At 30.9% G+C, this 11,969-nt stretch overlaps 1 protein-coding gene across 1 annotated transcript; it reads left to right on the top strand.

Annotated features, from left to right (window-relative positions):
- Positions 1–203: 203 nt before the first annotated feature.
- Positions 204–5,730, top strand: LOC123230012 (probable beta-1,3-galactosyltransferase 8). The gene is made up of 9 exons (XM_044656103.1): positions 204–276; positions 575–910; positions 1,228–1,295; positions 1,873–2,069; positions 2,182–2,439; positions 3,753–3,840; positions 4,074–4,199; positions 4,966–5,075; positions 5,417–5,730. The coding sequence occupies exons 2-9, from the start codon at positions 647–649 to the stop codon at positions 5,563–5,565; spliced, it is 1,260 nt and encodes a 419-aa protein (XP_044512038.1). The 5' UTR covers positions 204–276; positions 575–646; the 3' UTR covers positions 5,566–5,730.
- Positions 5,731–11,969: the final 6,239 nt, after the last annotated feature.

The raw sequence follows: 11,969 nt of genomic DNA, 5'->3' as shown, positions 1-11,969 counted from the left end.
TCTTACCAGATAGAAGCTCCACTCAAACAAATAATCAAGTTCTTTCTATGTTAACACCAAATTAAAAATTTGGTGAACCATGAATCCTGCATGATTGAACTGCCAATTTTCCCAGCAAACAAACAACCCCCATTACATATATGTCACTCCAATTAGATATTACATACGTCCAGAAATGCTCTTGAACCCGCCTCTAAATATGTATATATTATCCTTCTATACCAAGCATTTGTCAATCGAAAGCCAAAGCTTTTAACATTTTGACGCTCTTTCAAGGTATATTACTCTAAATTATATCTTTTTTTAACTTATTGTGCACATTTTGTTTTTCCTCTTTTTTTAACTTGCTTTCAAATTCGCGAACTTTTTTCAACGTTACATATGATCAAAATTTAAGCTGGTGTGTTCAATTTCGCTTCTCAATAATTAATTTAGCACATCATATTCCTTCACATGACATGTTTTATTAAGCACTAAACTTCTTGTTTGACTTATATTTAAGCTATATGTCACACTATAAATATTATGTGACATTAAATTTCTTCTCATTTCTTTCTATTTTGCTTTCATGGAGTTTGACAAGGGCAAAAACCCTAGGCCTTCGCTTTTTGAAAAGAACAAGCTTGTCGTGGGGTTGTGGCGACTGATGCACACAGCGGCGGGGTGGCCTTGGCCGCTTGAGAACGAGCCTAGAAAGATGAGGGTAAAAGCACTTTCAGGAAAAGTGATTATTGTTCTGTGCATAGCTTGCTTTCTTGCTGGATCAGTTGTGAGGTCATGGACCAATTCTCATCACACATTTCAGAAGAATGGTCATCAACAAGAAGAGCAGGAATTCCCGATTATCCGCCATCATGTTTCGAAGCAGCTTGCAGAAGTTAGAAGTGATTTTGATCCCGAGAATACTTTGGTAGTTCATACATAATTCTACAGCTGTTGGTGACCTTTGCTTGTGTCTATGTTCATGTCTCTAGAAGTGCCTCTAAAACAAGCTGCTGAAAAAATTACCATGTGATTAAGAAAATATTTATAATGCATAATAAATTGTGTTGTTCTTAATTATCAAATTAGTATTATTATTAATATGCTCAACTCAAGTTTCTGTTACTTATTTCCATGAATTAATTAGCTCAACTACTCGTGGGTGTAATTTTATTTTATTTTTTAATTTTATTAAATTGCAACAGTTTTGGCATCGAAAATAATAATTTTTCCTTTTATTTTAAGGAGAAACTGGTAGAAGCAAAACCAGTAGATATCATGGAAGAGGTCACAAGGACTCACCAAGCTATTCAGTAAGCTAATTATTATTTTTTTTTTTTGCTATTATTCATAAACTTGGGAGTACGAGTCATTCTGTGATACTGTTACAATATTATATCGCTGAGGTAATTTATCAGAATTGTTTTTCTCCTTGTTGAATGATCTGAATGTACTGGGAACTTTTTCCATGTTGTATTTCGATGTTAACTTATTATTACTGTTTTCTCTTGTTCGATAATCAAAATATACCTAGCTATTATCTGTACCAACTGGCACCGTAGAATTTCTCATCCTGGTAGGGTTAGATTCAATGAAAACTACTGAAGCCCAAATGGAAGTTGCCCAATTCGAGTCAAAGGATTGGACTTATTTTCACTCAATGAGTTGAGTTAAAGCCAATCCGAGTATTTGAGTTTCGAACTGACTTGAATTAAATTTAAAGTACAATTATTTTTTAGTCACATTCGATCTTATATTCATCAAATTTGAGTTGACTCTTTCAAATATGAACTGATCTTGAAGTGAACCTTATTTGGACTTGGCCCAAATCCAAACCAACCTTAATATTTATATGGAAAAAAATCTTATTTTTTGTGTGTAAATGTATAGGTCACTTGATAAAACAATTTCAGCATTGGAGATGGAGCTAGCAGTAGCTAGAACAAGAAAAATCGATGGCCAAAATATGGTAGAAAGAGCAAGTACTAATCACAGTTTACAGAAGGCTTTTGTGGTCATAGGAATTAATACAGCTTTTAGCAGCAAGAAAAGGAGAGACTCACTCAGAGAAAGTTGGATGCCAACAGGTTTTTTATATACCCATGTTTTATTTCTATTTATTTATCTATTTTTACTTTATTTTCATGTATACATGTATATAAAAATTATCTTCCAACTTTTATTTTGCAATGGATGTAGGGGCAAAGTTGAAGAAATTGGAGGAAGAAAAGGGGATAGTGATAAAGTTTGTGATAGGGCACAGTGCCACACGAGGTGGAGTTCTTGACAAAGCCATTGATGAAGAAGACGCTGAGTTTCATGATTTTCTGAGGCTCAAACATGTTGAAGGCTATCATGAATTGTCGACCAAGACTCGCTTATATTTTTCAACTGCCTTTTCTATTTGGGATGCTGAGTTCTACTTGAAAGTTGATGATGATGTTCATGTGAATTTAGGTTTGTTTTTTATTCACTTATTTTATTTCTTCTCTAATTTTTTGATTTATATCAACAGATTAAAAAGATTTTTTTTTCAAAAATTAAGATATGTTTTCGTGATATGCTTAGTCTATAGGAATGTTTTTCCAATAATAATATTTCAAGTATTAATAAATACAGATATGAGTGTAAACATCGATGTATTATCATGTGATTGAATAATTTAAATATTTAATCATAAAATAACACATCAACATTTATATTCATATTTGTTTTAATTGTGTATATAAAATTATTATATTTGATACTTTATATTCAATTATTAGCTTAGTTTTGAAACTGAAAAAGTTAAGATTACAGTAAGAAATAGGGTTTTCAACATTTATTTTGAAAAAAAAATTTTTTTTTTTTAAATATTCATTTTGAATTTAAAAGTTGTGAAAAATATTTTTTTCAAATTTTTTGATAAGCTACTTCTATATTTACAATTAGAGCAATACTATGTGTACCTATTTTATAAACATAATTGTGTACACACTTACATGTGTCATCACATGAGTAAATATTATTTTATCTTTAATTCAAAATCACTTAATTATATGATGACACATATAAGTATGTACATATTTATATACCTAGAGTGAGTATACATAGTTATATTGTTACAATTAAATATTTTTTGACAACAATGTTTTAATGAAACAAATTCTGTCAATTTTTTTTACATTACATTCATTACCAAAACAAAAAAAATTACATTCTTCTTTCTTCAAATAGGGTTGGTAATTTTTCAACACAATTCATTAACTTGATAAAATATATAAAAAAGAGGTTCGAATTGAATATATTTTACACAAATTTTAACTTATATTGATCCTTCATAACTTCAAATTGGTCTGCATTTAAATATTTTATCTTTTTTAGGGCATGTCATATCAAAATGGGTTAAGTCAATATGAGTCATATGTAAGTAGAAAATAAGTTTGTTTTAGATCTAAACATGTCAAGTGAATTGAATAGATGCAACGGGTTGTGTTTTGACACAACACAATTTGTTTTTCATTAAATCAAATCAGGTTGTGTCATATTAATCCATTTATATTTAGATTTTATATACTTTTTTTATACTATTCTAATTCAAGTTAAATTCGGATTGAAAGTCTTATAATCTAAAATCTAAAATGACTTGACACAAATACGAGCATAATCCAAATCATGAACTTTCAGTTCTGGTCAGGCGTCCTTTGGGTATAAAAAAATCAAGTTAAAAATATTGATAATTTATTATATCTATTAATAATTAAGGAGTTTCTAATTTTGTGTTGTTTTAGGAATGCTAATGAACACGCTTGCAAGGTACCGGTCCAAGCCCAGGATCTATATTGGCTGCATGAAATCCGGTCCGGTTCTCTCTCAAAAGTGAGTGGTTTTTGTTTTCTTTTTTTATAATTCTGAATTATATTAGAAAATTTTAATGTATAAAAACGTATTTAATATAATATTGAAAAATATAGTCAAAGAGTATTAATAAATACATATAAAATGATATATTTTTATATGATTTAATGATTTATTCTTACGCTTTAGAGTTTTAGTGTTACAATGAATGGTATACAAAATTAAGAATTATTAATTGATTTTGTTGAATGTAGGGGGGTGAAATATCATGAGCCAGAGTATTGGAAATTTGGGGAAGAAGGGAACAAGTATTTCAGGCATGCAACGGGCCAAATCTATGCCATTTCCAAGGATCTTGCTGCTTATATCTCCATCAATTCGTTAGTTATTCATCCCTTTATACCGACATTGAATTTCATTTATTTAGAATTTATTTTCTAATTCAATATTTGAACATCATTAAGAGTAAAACTATAATACTAACAAAATAAATATTAACTGATATTAACAATTAAATTGTCATAATAAGATTAAGTGATTTATTTATTTTTAATTTAAAATTATTTTATTAAATGATAACATATCATCTTGTTAGTGCACAAAATATTATCACATAATTAATTAATGATAACATTATCAAGCCCATTAAGCACAATCAAATTTATGTTGAGTATTTACGTCTTTTAAATTTTTTCTTGGTTGGGTCTTTTGTTATAAATCTAAAAAAGTTGTCTCTAAACAGGTAATAATTAGATTAGTAATTGTCATTGGATTATAATCATAATCTTTTTAATTATAATATGATAATCTAAGATTCTAATTCAAAAATTATTATCAATAAATAGATTATAAGTTTAATTGTCACAAATTTAGTTGGACTTATCCAAACTATTCAAACTTGAAATAGAACTTGGATCAAAAGTGTCGAATTTGAATTAATTTGAATATTTAAAGTTTGAATTATTTTCAAAAAGAATGTAAGCCTCAGATCATTAATCTTAAACTGATTGTGAATTAACTCTCTTAAACTTAATTAGATCCTGCTCAGGCTAAACCCAAATTAAATATAAAATAGTTACAAACTTCAATTTTATAACTTCACTTACTGTAAGCTTTTTTTTTTTTTTTTAATTGGATTATTGGCAGGCCAATATTGCATAGATACGCAAATGAAGACGTTTCGTTAGGGGCATGGCTCATTGGGTTGGAAGTTGAACATGTTGATGATCGCTCAATGTGTTGTGGGACTCCTCCAGGTAATTAATATTGTCAGCAACATCTCATACATAAATGATATATACATATACATATAAAAATAAATTAACATCTTCTAATGTGATTATATAATTATCGATTAATTATATGAGAGTTAATTTGTTTATACTCGTTAATATTTATTATTTGTATATATAATATTAATTTTTTTATTAATTGATTCTATTTAATTACTTTTAATTAATAGATTGACAAATTGATAGATACAAATTCATATTAACTCGATCAGAAAAATCCAATAGTATAAATATTTGTACAATAATGATCTAACCTCAATTATAATAGGGACTATATTTTTATTGCTTGTGTGTATGTTTTGTAGATTGTGAATGGAAAGCAAGAGCCGGGAAAGTATGCGTGGCATCATTTGATTGGTCGTGTAGTGGAATATGCAAATCAGTGGAAAGAATGAAAGAAGTTCATCAATCTTGTGGTGAAGGAGATGGTGCTCTTTGGAATGTTGATTTGTGAGAGGGATTTTACATTTTTTTCCTTTTTTTGTTTACTTAGTCTTTGGTGGCAAAAGGAATTAAACACATTACTTAGGGAAGGGTTTGTGTGTTTTCTATGTTTTTGATAAAAGAAAACCAACATAATGAGAAATAAATTTTTAATTTTATGTTGGATGAACTTACTAAATATAAAATTAGCCAAAAGACTATTTCTCACTTAAGTTTTAATATAGAAATAAAGATACACTTGTGCGGTATAAAAAACCTAAATACCCATTTTTCAATTAGGGAAAATAACTATTTTTCACCTAAATTTTAATACAAAGACAAATATGCACCCACGGATATAAAAACTCTAAATACCCACTTTTCAACTTTAAAAATTATATTTTTCTCTCAAATCTACGGTTTTCATCTTTTTCCCATTTCAGCCACCTCTCCAAACTTTTGAAAACTTAAGATTATTCAAAAATCTAGTGACCACTCCGTCTGTTGACCGTTGTTTCTCTTCAATGCTCAAACTACCCTCTGATGATCGAGTAGAAATCGACCATTTCTCCTCCATCACGCAATGTCCCGAAGATTTCTTCATCTTGACAAAGAGACATAGATCTCTTGGACATCGCACAATGGAGAAAGAAGTCGTCAGAGTTTTAAATAATTTGAAGTTGAAGAGGTGGGTTAAATTGATGTTTTCAAAAGTTTGGGGGGCAACTGAAATAGAAAAAAGATAAAAACTCTAGGTTTTGGGAGGGGGGGGGGGGGAATGTGACTTTTCAAAGTTAAAAAACTTTAGACGGAGGTGAAGTTATTAGTTTTTAAAACCTATTAGAGGAAATATAATAAATTATATATTTTTTTAATCATATTATTAAAATGACAATTCTCCTCTTTACTTTAACTAAAAATTTTAATAAAAATTAACTCATAAATAGGTGTTTAGGTTTTTCAAATCTCACAAACTTGGGTGAAAAAAAGTCATTTGGCCATATAAAATTTGTCCACGAAAATGGGAGAACAAATTTCAGTTAGTTTAGATAAACAAATAAATAAAATAAAGTTGTTGCTAATGCTTTTAGATATGGATTGGACCTTGAGTTAGGTTTGACCAATCCCAGGCTTTCTTATGGTCAAAGTGGTATTCCATCATCGTTGATAAGTGTAAATTTTTAATAAGTAGTGTTATATATGTATAATTTTATATATAAATAATGACATATCATTATATAATTGGATAGTTTTATATTAAAAATAAAATAATATTTAATTACATAATGATATGTCATTATTTATGTATATTAATTACCCATAAATTTTTATTGATTTTTAATCTATAATCAAACAAACTTGTGATGGTATGAGACATACCCTCTCAATTGCTAAGTAATTGTAAATTTTTTATATTTTCGATTAAAATATATTAAATAAAAATTAGAAATACATGTAATCAAATAGAATTATACTCTAGTGGTGCATTGTTCGTATTGCAATTGTTGAAACTTAGTTTGAATCATAATAATTACCAAAAAATAAAAATAAAAATAAAAATTCCATAAGGCCAAGAGTTGAATTTTTGACCTAACGATGTTTGTCTAATTTAACTATGATTTAAAGTCGCCCAATATCTTAACCATTTCAAAACTTTATTTGAACTAAATTGGCCATCAATTTTAGGGCAAATCAACCGACCTAATCGGAGTTTCAAAATCATAGTTATTTTCTATTAAAAAACCTTGAAAGAGAATAATATAATTCCATTCAATTTTCCCATTTTATCTAGAGTTATCTTCATGAGCACAGGCCACACTTTAAAACATGATAAAGCAAAAATATTTATGTGAACAAAACACAATTTTTAATGCAATAAAATACTAGAATTTTTATTATCTATTGTGTTTGATGTGTGACATTCGAAGAAAGACAATAAGACATCCTTTCTAAGGGAGCCGATCCAAAGATATATCATCACAGACTTGAAATACTTGGAGCACATTTTCAAGCCCGACCAAACCTTCACAGTTTGTGGTTGTGATTTAAATCATATTAGCACCAATCCATATGACATGTATGTAACACCAATCAAAATTAGATTTTAATTAAATATAATTTGCAATTTATATTTAATGATGATAAAATTTTTTAAGGCCAAATGACTTATTCCCACCCAAGGTTTGTTGAATTCTCAAACCGACATCGGTAAGTATTGAAAGGTCAAACTCCCATCTATGCACTGTTAAAGTTAATAGAATTAGTTAGTTTAAAAGTAAAATCATCATTTAAACAGTAATATAATAAAAATAATAAAACTTTATTTTATTCCCCCCCCCCCCAACTTTAGAAAACTAACAATTTTTTCTCAAGATTAAACTTTGAAAAATTACATTTTCCTCATGCTAGGTTTCCATTTCTCTATTGAAATTCCTTCGACACTCTCTCCTTCTAACAATTAAACTCCCCTTTCTTTGGCGTCTTCATCTCTGATTAAGACGTAGACAAAGATGATTCGTATTCTTCCAAGATGAAGACGTTAGAGAGTAGCTAGCAACAGATATAGGAGAGATTGCGTCTAGCGGGAAACCATCAACAATAAAGAAAGAGAGGTCACAATCGGATTATGGTCACCAAAGAATGATGGGTTGGAAATGAAACCTTAGGGGGGCATATGTAATTTTTCAAAATCTAATTCTAAGAGAAATTATTAGTTTTTCACAATAAAGGGGAAAATAATTTTAATATTTTAATATTAATATCAATAGTTAAATAACAATTTTATTTATAAAACTAACGAATTTTATTAATTTTAACATCCCAAGGGTGAAAGTTTGACATTTTAATACTTAGTAAGCACACCAGTTTGGAAATTCAACAACCCTTGGGTGGAAATGAGTCTTTTGGCTTTATTTTATTTTTAATATTGATTTAAAGAGTAATTTCATTCAACCATTGATTAACCAAACCAACCATTCATTGATATAAATCGATCCTTTTATCGAGTCAATACCTATTCTATGTCTAAAAACAATATTATTGTATATACGTATAATATTTAATACCGAATTAAACAGCCAGATAATGTATCATCATATGATTATGTATTACATACATATTTGATGTATACGCAGCTCCATTGTCATTTTTGGGTTCCAAGTCATCCTCAAGTCTCCATGCAACCTTTGAAGCCAAGAAGAATGAAGTTCTAGCAAATCCTAAGCCAAAGGAAGCATTGCACCTTCAATTTTTGCCCAAAACCACTTTTGGGTATAGTCTCATTACATCCACCCAAGGTCCAAATGAATAGCTTGCTCCAATTGATCCAAAAGAATGACTTTGGAAGTCCATCAATGGCCCAAACGTCCAAACATCATTTTGACAAGCCCAAAGAGCCCAAAATTGGTTTTTAGTTACAATGGAACTAAATTAGAATTCAGTTGTTTTAGTTAGGAAACATCATTCCTAAAGTTAAGGAAAAAACAACTAACTTTTGTCTTTAGTTAATTACTATGTATAAGCTTGGTTTATAATGAATGGCTTAGCTTAATTTATGCCATTTTTAGTTGACTTTTGTGGGAAATATTGTCTCATTGTCATCCATGCCTCCTATATAAAGGGGTGGACCTTCATTTGTAAGGGGTTGGTTGGCATTTTGAATGAAAATTTGAAGAAAGCTTTGTTGGCTTTTATTTCATTTCCTTTATCCAATCATTCTTGGTGGAAGATTGGTGGTGGAAGACCTCAAGGTTGGTGGAACTTTCCTTTATGCCTTGGTTACATTTTATGTTTCCCTTGAAATCCAAAGTGTGAAGACTTGAATGTGTGTTGTATGCCTCAGGTTACTGTTCACAGTGTGTGATTTTGCAATTTCCAGTTTTTGCCAACAAAGTTGAAGTTAGTTTTAAATGCCTTGTCGATTGAGTTGTGGTTGACATTATATACCGTTAGAAAGCTCTATGAATGTTTTTTCCAATGATATATAATTTGCATGATTTGGAGGTCATTTGATTGGTTAAAATTAAAAGGCAAATTACTGATGTGCCATATAAATAATAATTTCCATAATTGAATTTGTGTATTGCATTGTCTTGATGGAAATGCACCATTTTGCCTAAGGTGTTTGTGTGATTTGTTGACTGATTTCTACCTCTCAAAGTTACTATTCACCATCAGAATTTACTATTTACTATAAAATTACTGTTCACAGAACCTTAATTTGCCTAAAATACAAAACTTCCTTAACCTAAACACTTACTAATACTGCCCCCAACCCTTAAATACTTATAATCATTAGCCTTTGCCCACTAGCCATTACCAAAAGTATCCTATAAAAGAACTTCATCCTCATCCTCCTCGCCTCCTCATCTTTGGGAAATTGCCCACATGACACTAAAAGAAGAAGTCAAAGGAGAACTAAAGGTCATTAAGGACCAAATGAATCAAATGATGCAAATGATGAGAGACTTAACCCTCACTCAAAGCCAAACACCCTTATCACAACCCTAAACTTAAACACAAAGTAAATACCCCCTCCTCCACCTCTCCTAACCCAACTACATCACCCAAGAAGACATATTAGACCTTCCCCTCCTCCTCCTAGACATCATAGGAAGCAATTGATGATTCATGATGATTCAAGTGAAGAAGAACAAGATAGGGTACCTAGAAGAAATAAGGATGATGATAGGGGATTGAAAATTGAAATTCTAAAATTTGAGGGTAGTATGGATCCGGATGATTTTGTTGATTGGTTACATGCTTTAGAGAGAGTTTCTGAATATAAAGGCTATTCAGATGAGAAGAAATGTAAGCTTGCCATCTTGAAATTCAAGGATTATGCATCCTTGTGGTGGGAAAATCTTAAGAAGCAAAGGGAAAGAGATAGTAAATAGAGAGTGAGATCTTGGGAGAAACTAAAAAAGCTTATGAAGAGAAGATTCCTCCCAGGCAACCATAAACAAGATCTTTACCTCAAGTTATATACCCTTAAGCAAGGAAGTGATGGAGTAGAACATTACATAAAAGAGTTTGAGAAGCTATTAATAAGGAGTGAGCTACCGAAAGTAAAGGAGCAAACCATTGCAAGATTTATTGGAGGATTGAATCAAGAAATTGCTCATATGGTAAAGTTGCAACCATATTGCACTTTTAAAGATGTGTGTAAGTTGGCTATTAAAGTGGAGAAGCAAAAGAAGGTCATGAAGCCCATGGTTTCCAAGTCATTCACCAAAGGGATATTATTTAACAAAAACACACCTTTTACAAAGGGACTACCTTTCATAAAGGTTTCTCATCCTACACAAATGTTGCTGATTCTTCTTCCAAGGAGAAAGGCAAGGAAAAAGTGGTGGAACTAACTAAGGACAAGCCTAATATGGTGAAGACCAACCTCTCCAATAAAAAGTGCTTTAAATGGCATGGCTATGGACACTTCTAAGTTGAATGCCCTGATAGGAGAGTTTTATCCTTGATGGAGATACAAGCAATTGAGGAGTCCCTTTAAGAAAAAGACGAAAGTGAAGTTTCCAGCCATGAAAGTGATGAAGCCAACAAGAAAGAAGAAAAAAATTTATAAGGAGCTGATGAAGGAGGGTTGCTAGTTATCAGGAGAGCTTTGCATGCCAAGCCTCTTCCTTATGAAAAGCAAAGACTTCACATTTTTCAATCAAAGTGCACTATTAGAGGTAAAGTGTGTTCTTTAATTCTTGATAGTGAGAGTTATGCAAATGTGGTCTCATCTACCTTAGTAGACAAACTTGGGTTACCCATTATGCCACACCTTCAATCATACAAACTACAATGGTTGAGTAATGGGACCAGCCTCCAAGTAGCCAAACAAGTGCTTGTTCTCCATTGGTAAGCATTATAATAATGAAATTTTGTGTGATGTGATTCCTATGGATGCTTGTCACTTGTTATTGGGAAGACCTTGGCAATTAGATAGGGAAGTGAAGCATGATGGCAAGAAGAACACTTACTCCTTTGAATTCAATGGCAAGACTATAACTTTAACTTCTCTTAGTCCACAACAAGTTTATAAATCTATTAAAGGAAAAGAAGTCAAGAAAGAGAGCTTGTTTATGAATGGTCAGCAAGTGAAGGGTAACCATCTTGAGGATTTGAGGGCAAATCCTTCTCAACCCAGGGAGGATGATGTATACACAGCTCCATTGTCATTTTTGGATTCCAAGCCATCCTTAAGTCTCTATGCAACCTTTGAAGCCAAAAAGAATGAAGTTCTAGCAAATCTTAAGCCAAAGGAAGCATTGCACCTTCAAGTTTTGCCCAAAACCACTTTTGGGTATAGTCTCATTACATCCATCCAAGGTCCAAATGAATAGCTTACTCCAATTGATCCAAAAGTGTGACTTTGGAAGTCCATCAATGGCCCAAACATCTAATCATCATTTTGAGAAGCTCAAAGAGCCCAAA

The sequence above is a fragment of the Mangifera indica genome, chromosome 11 (assembly GCF_011075055.1).
Source record: "Mangifera indica cultivar Alphonso chromosome 11, CATAS_Mindica_2.1, whole genome shotgun sequence".
Lineage (NCBI taxonomy): Eukaryota > Viridiplantae > Streptophyta > Magnoliopsida > Sapindales > Anacardiaceae > Mangifera > Mangifera indica.
Note: the sequence above shows the minus strand (reverse complement) of the source record. Positions and strands in the feature narration are given on the sequence as shown.

Excerpts from the sequence above, each read along its gene's own strand:
- LOC123230012 (XM_044656103.1), top strand. The coding sequence starts at position 647 with ATGCACACAGCGGCGGGGTGGCCTTGGCCGCTTGAGAACGAGCCTAGA. Across the intron at positions 2,440-3,752 it reads TGATGTTCATGTGAATTTAG|GAATGCTAATGAACACGCTT; the intron begins GTTTGTTTTTTA and ends GTGTTGTTTTAG. Across the intron at positions 5,076-5,416 it reads GTGTTGTGGGACTCCTCCAG|ATTGTGAATGGAAAGCAAGA; the intron begins GTAATTAATATT and ends TATGTTTTGTAG.